The sequence below is a fragment of the Podarcis vaucheri genome (assembly GCF_965113315.1).
Source record: "Podarcis vaucheri genome assembly, chromosome: 3".
Taxonomy (NCBI): Eukaryota; Metazoa; Chordata; class Lepidosauria; order Squamata; family Lacertidae; genus Podarcis; species Podarcis vaucheri.
Window position 1 is genome coordinate 19,845,862 of NC_138761.1, and position 18,081 is coordinate 19,863,942.

General features: G+C 48.0%; 1 protein-coding gene across 4 annotated transcripts in view; it reads left to right on the plus strand.

Moving 5' to 3' along the window:
- Positions 1–1,451: 1,451 nt before the first annotated feature.
- Positions 1,452–18,081, plus strand: part of LOC309529374 (phosphofurin acidic cluster sorting protein 2-like) — a 182,001-nt gene continuing 165,371 nt past the window's right edge. For all 4 annotated transcript variants that reach the window (XM_082217423.1, XM_082217424.1, XM_082217425.1 and 1 more), the window contains exon 1: positions 1,452–1,678. In XM_082217423.1, the coding sequence (XP_082073549.1) occupies positions 1,467–1,678 (212 nt within the window). In that variant the 5' untranslated portion in view covers positions 1,452–1,466. The remainder of the gene's footprint in view (positions 1,679–18,081) is intronic.

The window sequence follows — 18,081 nt, forward strand, 5'->3', positions numbered from 1 at the left end:
TCCTTTCACTGCTTCTTAACTCAAAATACAATAAAATAAAAATAAAACTCTATCTTGGGGTAAGAATTTTCATGAAACTGGAAAGACGGGCGTGTCAAAATACAATTAGAAACTGAAGTTGCTTCTGTCACTGTCATATGAATACAGCTAACAATTATTTTCGGGTTCAGCGACTGAGTTGCATGGCTGGGTACTTACACTGTTGCTGAGAATTGCAAGGGCAGAGAGCACTCTTGCTTGTTGGAAGCGTTGTAAGAAGAAGAAAAAAGGCGTAACCAAGAGATTGAGCCAAATATATATGTATTTTGTTGTTTAGTTGTTTAGTCGTGTCTGACTCTTCGTGACCCCATGGACCAGAGCACGCCAGGCACTCCTGTCTTCCACAGCCTCACGCAGTTTGGTTAAACTCATGCTGGTAGCTTCGACAACACTGTTCCACCATCTTGTCCTCTGCCGTCCCCTTCTCCTTGTGCCCTCCATCTTTCTCAACATCAGGGTCTTTTCCAGAGAGTCTTCTCTTCTCATGAGGTGGCCAAAGTATTGGAGCCTCAGCTTCAGGATCTGTCCTTCCAGTGAGCACTCAGGGCTGATCTCCTTCAGAATGGAGAGGTTTGATCTTCTCGCAGTCCATGGGACTCTCAAGAGTCTCCCCTAACACCATAATTCAAAAGCATAAATTATTTGGCGATCAGCCTTCTTTATGGTCCAGCTCTCACTTCTATACATCACTACTGGGAAAACCAGTAATATATATATATAAAACCAGAAAAAATATATACGTATAAATTGGTGTTAAATGCCAGATTGCACAGGTACTGTAAAATGAGAGGTGGGAATACACCGCTGCTGCTGTCAACCTGACAGCCATGGATTCAGAAGCAGATGTGCATCTGAGATTTCTGGACTGAACCAAATTGGTCACATAACGAAGCTTTACATGTTTGAAGGAGGAATCCTGTACTGAAGATCCGCTGGCTGAAGGGGCAACGGCATATGGCAGTGGAATGTGGGGTTTGCCGACAGAACACCGAGGTGAACCAGTGGAGTCATTGGCCAAACAGCCACAGTGGCTATGCATTATATTTCGTTATTGGGCGAGCCCCGCGTCACTCAGCTCTTCTCTGGTCCTTCGAGGGTCCGGCTTCGCCCCACCCCTTTCTCCAGTCTCTCCATCCCCCGAGGCCACGCCCAGCCGAGCCTTTCCTCCTTTCAAAAGCCTGCCTCCCGCGCCTCCGATTGGTCGGCGGTCCAGAGCCGGCCGCTCCTCCCCGCGCTGGTTGGCCCGAGGCCGCGGCGGGCCCCGCCCCGCCCGCGCGCCTCTCGCGATTGGCCCGGCGCGCGCGAGGCCACGCCCCACTCCGCCCGCGCTGTGAGGCGGAGGTCGGGGCTGGGCCGAGGGTCCCGGCCGCCCCCCGACCGCCGGCCCGCCCTCTCTCCCCTCCCAGCGCACCCAGGGTAGCGGCGCGATGGCGGCGGCGACGGCAGCGGGAGCAGCGGGCTCTCTGGGGTCCGGGCCCGGGGCGGCGGCGGCGGCGGCGGTTGCCGGCTCGGCCGTGCCCGCTCCGGGTCCGTGCGGGGCGGTGTCGGGGGTCTCTGGGGGTCTCGGGCCGGTCCCGGTCCCTATGAACCTCTTCGCCACCTGGGAGATCGACCGCTCGGCGCCCAGCTGCGTGCCCAGGTGAGGTGGGCGGTCGCTGGACGGAGCTCCCCACGCCGGGGCGGGGTGGGGGGCGAGGCGGTTGGCCGGGAGGGGAGGCTGACCCTGGGCGCGCGCGTGTTTGTGGGGTTCACGCAGCGGAATGTGGTGGGGGGCGGGGACGCGGAGGCGACATAACGGGGTGTCTGCCGGCAGGGTGGGGCGGATGGGGTGGGGCTTTCCGTGGGGTGGGGTTTTTTTATTCTTATTTTTAAGGGTCTGGGGGCTTGGCTTGGCTTGGGTGGGCCGACTTAGGCTGGGGTGTTGGAGGTGCGTGCCTTTGTGGATGTGCAAAGGCTGATGTGGACTTTAGGGATAATGTGCAGGTTTCTCTCCCCCCCCCCCCCGAAAAAGAAAGGTGTACATTTGTGGAACAAGGGTTTGTGTATGGGAGAGTGAACACAGATTTTTTTTATTGTGTGTACACACACACACATATGCACAGAGGTATGCATCTATACACATATCCAAGAGTATCTTGGGTCGCAGGGAGAAGCTGAGATTCCGATCAGATCTTTTGAGGTTCTTCAGGAAGTTTGTGCAGGGATGAGTGGGGTGGGTTTTCACTCATCTAGGAAAAAGGCATTATCCCAAGTTGGTAGTTTTTTAAAAAATGTGTCATCTGGAGGATAGTTTGGGGTTTGCTGCCTTCCGTGATGGATATGATAGACATCTGTTCATAAAGAGGGATTGAACAACAGGTGTACCACCTGAGTGGTGATATTTAGCCCATAATTGCCAGTAGTAAAACATGACTAGTGTGGATGTATAATTTTTTGGGGGGTGGGGGTGGGGTGGGAGAATTGGTCTCTGGGCTTGACAAGTGTAAGTTGGTGGCTACAAAGTGATGTACAAGATGAAAGGTTTGAATAGGAGAGAGGGGTGTGAGGGAATCACTGAGGCCTTACTCACACAATTACTTACTCCTCTGCTTCACTTTGTGTTGTGTACTTTGTGCTGGCTTTCGCTAGTTAACTTTTTAGCAAGGCAGCAGTGGCAGCTCTTGTCCCAGAAATCTGTACACTGCTAATTAACACTGGTAATAATGATGATGGGGTGTGTGTGTGTGATACCACTACATAACATCCATCTGTTCAATTACTTTCACCCAGCTTCTTCTATTTGTTTTCTCCACTTACTCACCAGTGCTTGTTCTCACCTCTTTGCGCCTTGTTGAAATGAAGATTGGTCTGGTGGTGATGAACTGTTACTGTCAAGGGCAGCGGGTGGGGCAGATGACTTTTTAAAAATAATAATAATGCTACTTGGGTGTTCTGTTGGTAGGATGGATAAAAAGTGTCTGATGTACATGGTTAGGTATTTGGGATTGTTTGGGCAGGCAGCCTTCATACTGACCTGATGTATAGTTAGGTTCACCTATTATTCACATTGAAATTAATAGCTTTAGGTATCAATCCTAGAACCATTTATTAGAGTGAGCCCCACCGAACTCAATGGGGACTCAACTTCTGAGAAGACAGATCATGCTCTTAGATGCTGTATCCATTTTAGTCTTCCTGTGCCTGTCAGTGAAATTGTGGTCAATAAGCAATTTGCTGTAACTGTTCCAGGACAACTGTTACACCAAGGGATGGAAAATATGTCTTCCAAGTCTGGGACTTGGAATCCAACAACAACTGAAGGGCCACTGGTTCCTTATTTCTGATATAGACAAATAAAATAGTTTTTTGGAATACAGTGGTATCTTGGGTTACATACGCTTCAGGTTACATACGCTTCAGGTTACACACTCCGCTAACCCAGAAATAGTGCTTCAGGATAAGAACTTTGTTTCAGGATAAGAACAGAAATCGGGCTCCAATGGTGCGGTGGCACAGGGGGCCCCATTAGCTAAAGTGGTGCTTCAGGTTAAGAGCAGTTTCAGGTTAAGAACGGATCTCCGGAACGAATTAAATACTTAACCCGAGGTACCACTGTACTTAAGTTTCTGTTAGAGTGGAGAGCTGTATGGCTGCATGTGCATTGCAATAAACTCACATGCCATGCTGGCTATCACATACAGTGGTGCCTCGCAAAACGAAAAGAATCCGTTCTGTGATTCTCTTCGTCTAGCGGGTTTTTCGTCTTGTGAAGCAAGCCCATTGACGGATTAGCGCTATTAGCGGCTTTTAGTGGCTTATCGGCTTATCAGATCAGCTGCTAAGCGGCTTAGAAAAAGGGGGGGAGGGAAAAAAACCCGCAGGAACTCGCAAGACATTTTCGTCTTGCGAAGCAAGCCCATAGGAGATTCGTTTTGCGAAGCACCTCCAAAACGGAAAACTCTTTCGTCTAGCGAGTTTTCCGCCTTGCGAGGCATTCGTCTTGCGGGGCACCACTGTATATCATAAGAAGGTCAGAGGCTGTTTCAGCAAAAGGCCAGGACAAGAAGCTCCTGGTTGAAAGGGAGAAACCCACACCCATGCTCATCCTATTGGAAAAGAAGACTTGTGTGTTTATCCTGGCTGTGTACCTCATTTTGCCATCCTCAGTGTCATGAAGAACAGGGGTTTCCCTCTTCCTTCCGTTTACTTGGCCCTTGTCAGAAGTGTCTTTGGGGGTTACAAATGGTGCTGACTAAAGCAGGGATAGCTAAGCCTGTGACCCTTCAGATATTAGAATCATAGAATTGTAGGTTGGAAGGGACCCTGAGTCCAAGCTAGTCCAAGCTCATGCAATGCAGGAATATGCAGATGTCCAATATGGGGATGGACTCCAACTCCCACCAGCCTCAACCAATGTTGCCAGTAGTCAGGAAACGGGAGATGGAGTTCAACTTGTGGAGGGCCACAGCTCGTAGCGCTTACTAATTGATTCCCTGAGCTAGTTTGCTGAGATTAATTTGGGGGAGGAGAGGGAAGGAAGATTAACCTCTCAAACTGGTAAACAAGTATTTATGCAAATACTTTACAGAAGAGGGTATGCTACCAAAGCAAGCTGCTTTTGAAAAGCTTTGTGTATCCACAGGCTGTGTCACATTCCATGGCAACTGATGGGAACTGTCTCCATGCAGACAAATCACGACTTGGAATCTTGCTTCTATTAGCAGTTTGTATTGTTTATACAGCTCATCATTTGTGCTTTTCAGTCAGTGTGTCCTGCTGTGCAAAGTTTGTTGGGCTTTAACAAAGCAGGTACCTCTTTTGCTATACGCAGGGCTGCAAAGCAGCCTGTCCCAAGCTGGTGCCCTCCATAAATTTTGGACCACAGCTCTCACCATCTCAGATGAGCATGGTCAATGGTCAGGGATGATGGGAGTTGTAATTCAGCAACATCTGGAGAGCCAGAGGTTTACCACACCTGCTTTTCAGGCATCTTGTAAAACTATGATGCTGTTTATGAAAACAAACTTGGCTCAAGTTTTGCAGGAGATTCATGAAGGGTTGTTGGTTGCCTTTCATAAATGCATGCATGCAATGTCTGAAGAGTACTTGAATCTTGTGCATTATTGCTCAGCCTTGATGTGTATATGTCTATACACTTACATTAACAGATCTGGAAGGTGCACATCTGAACGTCCCCAGATTTTTAAGAGTGAACATGGTTGCTTCATGCTGGGGAGAATCATGGCAAATTATGCTGTAGTTGGTGGAGATGGCTGTTCCCATTAGCAGCATTTGCTAACAGCTCTTGCTTCTGCTCTACAGGTTCAGAATTGTCCTTGCAGATGAATATGTGATGATGAACTTAGAGGGAGCTAGGTTTTGGTGCCCACTGCTCTGTGTTAAGATGTTCTTTAGTTGTGGTAGGAATAGGAACTGGTCTGTTGCTGAGAAGATTGAGGGCATTCTTTACTGCCAAGTTCGTGTCCAAGTTCCTAACCTTTTCTAGATGTGTCCTTTGTTGTTGACTGACAAAACAGAAAGTGGCTCAGAACCCCATGCAGGAACAGTTTCCTTTTATGTTAGTTGGCAAGGGGATCTTTGGCACTTGCATTGTGGGGCTATTCCTGGCCAATTTTCTGTGGTCAAATCTCTAATTTTTATTTTCACAGGTGCCACGCTGGTGCTTGGAATGAGCACAAGCTGTGATGTTTGAGATACTGATATATTGGAACACTTCAGGTTGCTTAGGAACAGGAGGAAAAGAATACCATGGAAGAGTAGGAAGTGTCACTTTTCAGAGAAAGCACAATCTCTCTCTCTTTCTCCAGTCCTAAAGCAGAGACAAAAGGCATCTGTTGGACTCAGCTGTGTTAAATTGCCGGGTGAGGCGCACCCAAGGATCCATGTATTGCTGAAACAGACAAACAAGGCTTTCAACAAGGTCCCCCATGATATACTTCTTGGCAAGCTGGTAAAATGTGGGCTGGGAGGTTCTCCTGTTAGATTGGTTTGCAGCTTGTTGATGGACACTTGTCAATCGGGAGAAAAATGGCATGTGAGGGAGTTGTGGGGTTCTGTCCTGGGCCCAGTGTTGTTTAATGTCTTTTATGAAGGATGAAGGAGTGGTGGGATCACTATTCGACTTGGCAGGTGACACCAAGCTAGCTGGGTAGTATAGCTAATGCCTTTGAAGACAAAAATAGTACCCAAGATCTTGACAGGATGGAGATTTTAGATATGCTGTAAGCCGCCCAGAGTGGCTGGTGAAACCCAGCCAGATGGAGGGGTATAAATAATAAAATTATTATTGTTATAGAACTAACAAATTTCTCAACCAGGATAAATGTCAAGTTCTATGTTTAGGTGGGAGGAATTGAATGCTTAAATACAGAGTGGATGACATCTGGCTTGACAGCAGTACATGTGAAAAGGATGTAGGGGTTTTAGTAAACTACAAGCTCAGCAAATGTGAGCAGTGTGATGTGGCATCTAGAAAGGCTAATGCAACTCAAGGTTGTGTCAACAGCTGCATGGTGTCCAGATCACAATAAGTAAAGATACCACTCTGTTCTGTTTATGCTGGATCTCACCTGGAGGCACTACAATTTAAGGATATCTAAGAACTGGAACGTGTCCAGAGAAGTCTGACAAAGTGTCTGGGTGAACCAAGTCCTGTGATGAAAGGTTGAATGAGTTGGACATATTTAGTCTGGAAAAGAGGCAATTAGAGAGATGATGATAATAACCATCTTCAAAAATGTGAAGCACTGCCTCACAGATGATGGAACAAATTTAATTTCTGTCACTCCAGCAGGTAGGATCTGAATCAATGGGTTCAGATGAAAAGAAAAAGAAATATTTAGATTCAGGTGAGCTGTGGAGCAAGTTGCCTCTGAAGGTGGTCTACTCTCTTTCAAGAAGAGGCTGAATGTCCTTCCCTCTCAGGTATGCTGTAGTGGTGAATTTCCCCCATCTGAAGATAGTCAGACTAGAGGATCTTTGAGATACCTTACAACTCTGATTCTATGCAAGCATGCACAAACATAGCCCCCCTCCCTTTTTCACTTCTGCCCATCTGTCCCCCTCTCCAACAGTTTTATTCTTAGATCCTAGTTTGAAACAAGTGCAGGGGATCTCAAAATAGGAGAGATCTACATTGGAAGGGCATTGATTCTCATATACTCCTCTTATCTGGCCAGAAATCCTCTTGAGATGAATGTGGGCAGCAAATATCATTGTGGTCTAACAAAAATCATGGGAAGGTGACATTAATGAAGAGGGGAACCAGTTGGGGGTTATGTGAGGACAGAATCTGATTGGGCTAGCTGCTTTGAAGTCCTCCACATATGAGAACCTGGAGTTGGGGTAGAGAAAGTTTAGCACAGCTTTTACCCATCTGGCACCTTCCAGATATTTAGGACTGCAACTCCCATCAGCCTCAGCTATGGCTGTGCGGGCTGCAGCTGATGGGAGTGGCAATTCAGAACATCTGAAGGGTGCCCGGTTAGCAAAGAGTGCTTTAGTGGGAAATAGAACAGATTCTGATGTTGAAAATATACTAGTATTCCTTTGCAGAACGATAGATGTCAGAATGCCTGGACCCTTTTAATTGGGGCGTCTTGTTTACACCTTTAGCTGAATGTGGAAGGAGATACTGTGCCATGCTTTATTTTTTGGGGGGGTGGGGGTGGGGAACTATGGCTGTCCATACTATATTACATTGCAGATTGCAGAGCCTGTCGGCAGTGAGAGAATCTTCTAGTTATGAAGGTTGCTGCAGTACCTAAACACCTGTCTCTCTTAGCAACAGGAAGGAGAGCTGCCTAGGTTGCTCTGATCCTTCAAAAGCAGGCATATTTGAAGAAGAAAAATACTCCCATTTTCTTTGCTCAGTATTTTCTTCTGGCCTACGTAATAGGGGCAGGGGGTGGCTTTGAGGTGGCACTTGATTATTATGTGGGCTGCCCTCCATTTTGTGAAGGAAAGCCCTCTTTGTTGAGAGAACATTATTGACCCTGGATCAAAGTGGTGGGGGGGTCGTTGTTGGAATTCCTGTATTGCTGAGCCCCACCATGGAACTCTGTCATGCTTCCTAGACTTCTATGTTCCAAGTACCATGAGCAAACAGAAGAATGGGAATTTTTTCATTGAGGATTGGACTAGGGACCTGATACAGTGGTACCCCGCAAGACGAACGCCTCGCAAGACGGAAAACCCGCTAGACGAAAGGGTTTTCCGTTTTGGAGGCGCTTCGCAAAACGAATTTCCCTATGGGCTTGCTTCGCAAGACGAAAGCCCATAGGGAAATCTCCGGGGACCTCTTTTAAATGCTAGCGGTGGGGAGCAAAGCCTTTCCCCCCCCCTCCGGGCTTCAGAAGAGGTCCAGGAAGGCTGGCGGGGGACGAAAGGCTTTGCTCCCCAGCGCCAGCATTTTAAAAGCAGTCCGGGATAGCAGGGAAGCGCTTCCTGCTATCCCGGACGGCTTTTGAAGGCAGGAGAGTCTCCGCCAGCAGCGGCAGCGCTGCCGCTGCTGGCGGAGAGGTCCGCAAAGCCTGGGCATGCTGCGCGCAGGCTTCTGCATGCCGGCAAGTCTCCGCCAGCAGCGGCAGCGCTGCCGCTGCTGGCGGACAGATCCGCGAAGCCTGGGCGCGCTGCACGCAGGCCTCGTCATGCCGGCAAGTCTCCGCCAGCAGCGGCAGAGCTGCCGCTGCTGGCGGACAGATCCGCGAAGCCTGGGCGCGCTGCGCGCAGGCCTCGTCATGCCGGCAAGTCTCCGCCAGCAGCGGCAGAGCTGCCGCTGCTGGCGGAGAGATCCGCGAAGCCTGGGCGCGCGGCGCGCAGGCTTCTGCATGCCGGCAAGTCTCCGCCAGCAGCGGCAGCGCTGCCGCTGCTGGCGGAGAGATCCGTGAAGCCTGGGCGCGCTGCGCGCAGGCTTCGGCATGCCGGCAAGTCTCCGCCAGCAGCGGCAGCGCTGCCGCTGCTGGCGGAGAGATCCGCGAAGCCTGGGCGCGCTGCGCGCAGGCTTCGGCATGCCGGCAAGTCTCCGCCAGCAGCGGCAGCGCTGCCGCTGCTGGCGGAGAGATCCGCGAAGCCTGGGCGCGCTGCGCGCAGCCTTCGGCATGCCGGCAAGGGTTGGGTGGGATGGAAGAAGGGGATATGGTTAGCAGGCTCAGCACTGTTTGTAGAGCAGGGGCGGCTAACCTGCGACACTCCAGGATGTTTCAGAACTGAAACTCCCATCAGCTCTAGCCAGGGGTAATGGCAGTTGTAGTTCAGCAGCTTCAACTTGGAGAGTCACAGGTTAGGCACCCCTGTTGTAGATCTCTAAGGAGTGGCTCCATCCTGAAGCCTAGGAAACAGATGGCTTTTGGCTGACTCCACGGTTCTCAGTCCCATGGAATTTCCTTCCCCGAGAGTTAGTGATAGCTACCTACTTGGGTGGCTTTAAAAGATAATTCATGGAGGACAAGGCTATCGGTGGCCACTAACCATGATGGCATCAGGGTCTACCTCCACTGTCAGAGGCAGAACATCAGTTGCTAATTTCAGATGGGAAGAATGCTGCTTGACTGGAGCTGAGGGGTATCCAACAACATCTGAAGGACCTCAGATTCCCTGATAATGAGAGGCCAGTTTAAGACAGCAGAAGATGAAAACCAACCAAACTGTTGTCTATCTACACTATTTTTGGTGGTGTTCAAGCTCAACTTACTTTGGTAAAACTGAAGGACTTGCTACAACACTGACTTCTCAATAGGAACAGATGCTGAGTTGAATGACTTTTCAAGATCCCGTGAACTGCTATATGATTGAAGCCAGGCGATCTAGGGCTATTCTATCTATTTTAATACTATCCGCGTCTAATGTCACATGGACTTTTATGACCATCATTAATGAAATCTGGAGGAGTTACCATTGCCTTGCAGTTGCTCATGTAGATTAGAATCCCACCCTTGTGCTTGTCATCTTGTCAAGGATACAGACAATGAAGCTGATACAGGCAAACTCACATTAATTTTATACAATAATAAAATTGGATCTTAAAGTTAAGCACATTTTCTCCAAGTAACAAGTCAGTTGAGGATCAAAGTGATTGGAGTGTCACTTGAAGCAAAAAAAGGTATTCTGTGATGGGGGAACCTTTCTGAATCTATTGTGATCTAGTTAACTGATGACAGATTGTCAGACTGCGTGGGATAGGGTTTCTAGCATTGCAGAAAGCAAATATGAAGAGTAACTATTATTTAGGGTAAGAATATGGTTTTCCTATTTACCATGGGCATTATATAGGTAGGATGAACTGATGGTGATTCAGGTGCCCTCCAGACGGTCAGTATTTTGTGGGAGGGATTCAAGCACATACTAAACGTTCAGGTTTGCGCTGTGGGTTAAGGAGCAGCAAAACCCTTTAAATAAAAACAAAAACAGTCCTTTGGTGGTTTAGAAAGGTTCACAAAAGGGCCACCGAAATGATCAGGAAGATGGAACAACTCCTGTATGAGGAAAGGTTGCAGCATTTGGGACCTTCCAGTTTAGTGAAATAGTACAAAGTGACATGATAGAAGTTTATGAAATTATGGCTGGAGAAAGTGGGCAGAAAAGAGTTTTTCTCCCTCTCTCATAACACTAGTATTCATGGGGGCATCTTATTATGAAGCTGAATGTTGGAAGATTCAGGATGTATAAAAGGAAGTCCTTTTTCACACACCACATAGTTAAACTATGGCACTCGCTCCTGCAAGAGGCATTGATGGCCACCAACTTGGACGGCTTTAAAATTTACATGGGAGAAGGCTGCCTGGGGCTACTAGCAGTCATGGCTATGCTCTGCCTTCATGGTCTGAGCAGTAATGTTTCCGAATACCAGTTCCTGGAAACCAGAGGAAGGGAGAGTGCTGTAGCGCTCAGGTTCTTGCCTGTGTGTTTCCCGTGGGCACCACACTGGGTACCACATTGTGCAGCCACCCCAAATCATTCTGCGTTCCTTCAGCCTGCTTTTTTGAGCAATGCATTGCCTGCAGAGCAGCTGTCCCAAGTCCAACTCAGTATGGTCTCTCTAAACCACCATTCTGATTTGCCCTTGGGTAGTTGCATTATAACCAATAAATTCCTTAAAAAGAAAATAGAGAGGTGAAGGACAGAAACCTGAAGGAAAGTAACATGACCGTAAGTGGAAGCCAGCTGAGATGTTTGAAGAAGTAGAAGTTAAACCCGTGGGTCCTTTAAACAATGTATTTGGGTGGGAGGGAATGTTGAGGATAAAGTTATCCCATTTAAGATATGAGGGGGATTACATTAACTTGATTCTATTCTCTCATTGAGCTCTTTATTCTTGTTAAAGGCATTAAGAACCTTTTATTCAGAAACAGGCGGGTGGGGGGTAGATGGCTGCAAGATCTAAACTTATGTAAATTGTTCTTCAAAGAAACCTCTCTGTTGAATCCCCAGAGTTTTGAAATGGACCTTTGCAATCTGGAATATGGTGTGCTTGAAGCCAGGCGCAGGTTTATTGCAGAAAAAGGTATAAAGGATTTAAGCAGGCAGGCCCCTGCCAGAAATTCCATAGATGCATTGGGCTGTTTCTGACAGTATAGTTTTGATCACAACCCTGCAGCTCACCCCAAGTCATTTCTAGGATAAACAGTAATGCTGGAAAGGTTTTCGCCTTTTGGCTTACTGTGGTCTCTTTCTCACTTCCCAGTAATTTGACATCATGGCACAGAAAGTGGGATTGTGAGCCCCACCCATGGGTGCTTTAATTCACACTGTTGTGTGGCTCTTTACCCCAGCTGATCTGTATCCAGTTGAGAGGGAAATGCTCCTACCACCATCAATGACAAACAGGATCACTCAGAAATAGTTTGATTGTTTGCTGGACTCACACATGTTGCTCAATGTGATTCATCCACATTCTCCCTTGCATATGCATGCTGTTTCTCTCTGCACCCTGGGCAATGCCTCTCATTGTGCAGGATGCGTATGGGAAGGGTGCCTGTGTCTGCTCCTAAGTCGTATGCAGAAATCCTGGAGATGAAGGCTTAAGTCCTACACACACTTAATTTGAGAATATGTCTGATTGAACTCAGTGGGGCTTACTTCTGAGTAAAACAAGCTTGTGGCACATTTATTGGGATTGCGCTGTCAAACTCTTTGGACCCCCTTTCGTCATAGCATTAGTCGCTTGCGTGCATGTTGTCTTTTGACCAAAACATTAATAGGACTAGAAGTAATTTTTGGACAGCTGGTATAAAAGCACTGTTGTTGTTTAGTCGTTTAGTCGTGTCTGACTCTTCGTGGCCCCATGGACCAGAGCATGCCAGGCACTCCTGTCTTCCACTGCCTGCCGCAGTTTGGTCAAAGTTGTCTTTGTCCATGGAGTTTTCTTGGCAGGGATACTGGAGTGGCTTGCTGGTTCCTGCTCCAGGTGGATCATGTTTGGTCAAAACTCTCCACTATGACCTGTCCATCTTGGGTTCCCTGCACGGCGTAGTTCATAGCTTCTCTGAGTTATTCAAGCTCCTTCGCCACGGCAAGACAGTGATCCATGAAGAGGTAAAAGCACTACTTAGCCCCAAACAAGCACCCAACCCTGGTATTTTATGGATGATCCTAAAATTTGTGTAGCAACGGCCTGGTTTGCAGGCCACCCCAAGCCAGTCCATGGCTTTGTGTGAATGTTCAGGAGAGGAGATTGTGTATGCTCGGCTCCTCCATGGTCATCCTGCTGCTGCACTGAGCTAAGCAATGGTTTGCCTTAATGTGCCATCCAAAACCAGGCTTGTGGTTTAGCTGTAGCCAGGGATTGTCCTGTGGTTTATGGGTTGTGGTTTGTCCGGGATAGCTAAACCATAAGCTCGGGTTAGGATGACACGTGCATCGGATGACTCAGTGCAGCAGAAAATCAGCCAGCGAGAAGCAAAGGGCTGCAATCACTTTTCCTGGAACTGCACACTTGCATGTTTGTGCTAAGCCGTAGTTTGGCATGTCATACTGCGTGAAGCCAACCAATACAGTGGTACCTTGGGTTACATACGCTTCAGGTTACATACGCTTCAGGTTCCAGACTCTGCTAACCCAGAAATAGTACCTCGGGTTAAGAACTTTGCTTCAGGATGAGAACAGAAATTGTGCTCCGGCAGCGGTGCGGCAGCAGGAGGCCCCATTAGTTAAAGTGGTGCTTCAGGTTAAGAACAGTTTCAGGTTAAGAACAGACCTCCGGAACGATTTAAGTACTTAACCCGAGGTACCACTGTATAGAGGAGCTGTTATTGGAAGGATGCATCCAGAAAAAATAAGATATTGAAATACATATCTGCAAGTTTCCTTGTTACAGAGTCGCTGAAGCTCTAACCACTTGCAGTTCTGGAATGTTTGGAGGATCAGGTTTCTGAAGTCCTCCTTGGGCATTATTGCCTGAAGAGGGAACACAGGTGGTAGAGCAGGGCAGTGGGGGCACATGTTTAACCCTGGCCCCACGTGACTCTTCCAGTCCCTCTGCATGCATACAGTGAACCTCTTCAGTGGGGAGCCTTGTGTATGCATGGAGGCTCTGCTTCTTAGCTGGAACCCTGGAAAAACAGGACTCATACTATGAACATGTGAAGGGGGCAGAAGTAAAACTGCAGCCCCTCCCCCTATCAGTGTTCCCTCTTGGGGCGATAATTCCTGGAGAGAGCTTGACTCTTGACTTCTGTTTCTGTTCTAAGTCACTTGTACCATACTTCTTAGAAAAAATTCCAGATCATGTTGACTGCCCATGCCAGTTAAGAGTGAATGCCGCAAGCTTCTGTGAGTCCTAATTTGTGTGGTGACGTTGCGCGTAATTCAACCCAGGGGTATAAATAAGAAAGTTGTTTTTTGTTACTACATGTGTGGTGATTGAATCTAGGGTTTTGCAAGGTGGCTGTGCTTGCAATATTTCCATATCCCTCTGTGCTTGCATAATCAGTTTCCGCCTCCTTTCTGCCTGCAGGACCACAGTAACCTTGTGCGGCACTGAGATGTTTACATGTTGAACCCCTTCTTGTCCTTAAGAAGACAGCATTCCTCCGGGGAAGGGGAAGACCCTTTTTGAATGTGAACTTTGCTGGCTAGGCCTATGGGCATAAAAAAAAGCTCCCTGAAACTTAGTAGGGAGCATTCCTGACGAATCTCTGCTGGAAGGGTGGACCACAGCATGGGACTGGCAACACTAAATGTTGATGCCTAGATGAGGCCAGTCAGGCCTCTGTAACACAGGGGACAACTGGCAGTGCTCCTGTGGATGATCTCTGTGGTCAGGCTGGGAGTTAGAGATCAAGCAGTCCTTAGGATGCTTTTTCCGCTTGTCCTCATTTGACGAAATTTATTAAACCTTGAAAGTTCACCTGAAGATGTCATTGCTTGGGTCTTGAGCTTTGAATGAGCTTGGTCTGATGCAGCTGCTGGAAAGGCACGATTAGTCTGCCTCGCACAGTGCACTCCACGACTCCCATTTGCAAACACTCACCAAAGGCCCTGAAGAACTGGGAGGCACCCGATTTGGAAAAGGTCAGTTAGATCATCCACTCCAGGGATGTGTCTCTCTGGCTTGTGTATTAATCACATATCCCAGCCACGGAAATCTAAGCCCTCACAGCTCTAGCCAAGAAGAATTACTCGTCAGAGTTCTGCCGTGCCTCCAGTTGGAGAGGGGCCCTTGCCTCCAGGCAGCCATAGGAGGTGAATAGGGAATGGTTTCTCCACCCTCAGAGGACTGACTTGGCACAGGGAGAAAAGCTCCCTGCCCTTTTTGAGGCTGAGTGGTTAGGGAAGGCTCCCCACCCTTTCCTGTTCCTACCAGGGTGAAGGCTTATGGTAAAGAACCAAGCTTGCTGCCTTAGGCCCAACCTAGCCCTCTAGGCCTCTCTATTACTCTCTCAGAATTCTCCCCAGGCCACATCCCTCACCAAGCCTACTTCATATGCAGAGGAGGGCAACCAGGATGGTCAAGGATCTGGAAACCAAGCCTTATGAGGAATGTCTGAAGGAGCTGAGTATATTTTGCCTGGAAAAGATGAGACTGAGAGGAGATATGATAACTACCTTCAAATATCTCAAAGCCTGTCACATGGAAGATGGAGCAAGCTTGTTTTCTCCTGCTTTGGAGGGTAGTCTTGAACCAATGGCTTTAAGTTACAAGAAAGGAAATTCCAACTAAGCATACAGAAAACTTTCTGACAGAGCTGTTCGACAGTGGAACCATCTCCCTCAGAATTGGATGGGTTCTCCTTCCTTGGAGGTTTCCAAGCAGAGGTTGGATGGCCACCTGTCATGGGTGCTTCAGTTGAGATTCCTGCATTGCAGGGGGTTGGACTAGATGACCCTCAGGGTCCCTCCCAATTCTACAATTCTATGAATCATACCCTCCTTGTGTTTTTTTTTGCCTAGCTGGAAGGTGTCTGAGCTCTCGCTTGACCAGATGGTGGCTAGAAAGGTTTGTCTGTATAAACTAGGCTACACCATTCGTTGCTTTATCTGCTTTTTGCCTCTGGCTCTGCCTACCACTGTCATGTGGCCCGTGGAAGGTTTCCCCAGATGGCAGTGTGGCCCTCATTCTTAAAAAAGAGCTCCTGCTCCACATCTCAAAACCCGAGAGGCTAAGTGGATTTAGGATTGCAGGCTAGATGCATGCTCGAAATCCAATTGCACTAGAGAAATTCTTTAACTTCAGCCTTAATATTAAAGCTGCCAAGTAAGTCTAGCTTTTTAATTTGCTGCCCAAATCTAATTTGTAGAAGAGGGAGAGGAACATTAATGAGAGGCTATCTGGCTGATGTATGCCCCAAATACTTGGTTTGGACAGATGTAATTTGAAGCAGGCTAAATATGAAAAGTGTGAAAAATGGTAGGCAATGCTTGGTGTCTCCAGGCTTCTAGAAATGATTACAGAACTGCAACAGAAGAGGCAGGGAAAGTGAGCAAGCTGTGCCTGGGAGGAAGGGCCATCGGCCCCTGTCTGTGGCTACATCTGTGCGTCTCTGCAGGTTGCTTCCCAAAGTCAAGTCCAATTAGAAGTGGCCATTGGATCCCCTGCGTGGCACAGTCGTGGGAGAGTCTGAAAATGCTGACAGAAATCAAAAGGAAGGCTTGAATCTCTGTTGGATACAGAACGACCTTGTCCAGATCTGTTTGGCATTAACTAGCTCTCCTCTTGCCCTCCTGGAGGAAAAGTGGTATGATGGAGATCTGTGATGTCACCCAGTGCTGCACACTGGCCACCACAGAATTCAAAATAAATAAATTAAGTTGTGCCCTGCTGTGTGCTTCTGGTTGCCAGCTGGGTCAGCAGGCCTCTTGCAATCTTAGGATGCTTCCACGGTTCTCCCACTGTAGCATGCAGTGGCGTAGCGCGGGTTGTCAGCACCCGGGGCAAGGCAAGTAATTTGCGCCCCCTAACCTGTGGATTTGCGCCCCCTAACCCTAACTCCCAGATGTTGCGCCCGGTGCAGCCGGCCCCCCCTGCACCCCCCACGCTACGCCACTGGTAGCATGCAGTGCCTTAGGGGGATCTCAGGGCATCCTTACTCTGAACCTTGAGATGGTACCTCTGCCCGTGTATTGCCAGAGAATAAGGAGGCACAATCAATGTTTCATGTGCTTTGCCACTCTATGGAGCATAATGTGTGGTTGGTGCATCTTGTTTGGGGACTGACTTTTCAAGAAATGCTGCGATGCTCGAGTGCCCAAGAGCAGCTGTGCTAGTGGGCATTCTGTGGCATGTTGGCAATGAAACTCCCCCTCCCCCTTCTGCTGTTTTAATGTTTTATGGAGTTAACTGCCTGGAGAGGTGAGAAATAACAAATCTACAGCTCTGAATTCAAAAATGAAATTGAGATCGTAAAAGCAATTGGTGAAATTGATGGGTAATCTAATTTGCGCCGCATGCAATAAACTTGGGTAGTAACCCCTTCACAAAAACTTTGAAAATTGCTGAAAGTTTGTGCTAGTTTTTTGAAAGAAAGAAAGAGGATTCATTTTCTCCATCTTTAATTACAGAGTTGCTATAACGCCTCCCATAAAAGTACATGACAGCCTTAATTAATGGCTGCAAAATTAAGCTCTCCGAGTTGGGGGATTCCGGGAGGTGGAAGAGTGAGTGCAGTGCGAGAAAACACTATTTCTTGGAAGAGCTTCAATACTGATATGTTGCAAAGCACCTTGGCTGCTTAAATTGGAAATAAGCTACTGGAATCTTGGATATAAAGTCAAGAGGGCAGAGTGAGCTGCTGTTCCTAGTAGCTACATCAAACTGGAACCGTTGAGCTCGAACTGCCACTTAAATTCTGGGCTCTCAATTGTGTACCTTCAGTAGCTCTCGATCGGTGAATATGGATGTGCCCTTTGATGTGCCATGGCTCATGGCTTTATAAGACACCACCTTTTAGATGAGGCAGTCAAAATGATGCTGGCGGTGGAGGTAATGGGATTCAGATTGTGAGTTGTGAACCGTGCTAGCTAAGAAGGGATCTTTGTATATAGTACCATTTATTACCAGGTGCTTGGGATGAGGACCATAGGGACACTACTGTAGAGGAAGCCAATGTCCTCCAGAGGTTGTTGGAACTACATCATCCCCAGCTAATTGGGCTAATAGTCAGGGATGATGAAAGTTTTAGGCTGGCATCATTTGGAGGGCACCAGCTTGGCTATCCCTGGGCTGCTCTCATTGCTGAGTGCCTGGCTAGCCACGGATGAATGCAGAATGCAAGGCTTAATCGCCCTACCTTTAACCCGTTGCAAGGTGGTGATCTTAGACTCCACACCAGCCAACCTTTTCTAGCTGGATGCCTGCTGTACTTGGGTTCTCAACATATAATGGGCTGTATCCTAGGCTACTCGCTGATTCCTGGCTGTTCTTGTTTAGCCTGAACTCTGGAGGTTAACACTTCATTCCTAGATTGACTCTTTTCCCCAAGCTGCTGCTTCATCTCAGCTTGCTGCTTGGCTTTCTTTGCCGGTTCTCTCTAGCATGATCCCTTGCTAAAAACCACTTCTGGTACCTTCCATAGACCTTACAGCGGGGGGGGGGGGGCGGCGGACCTG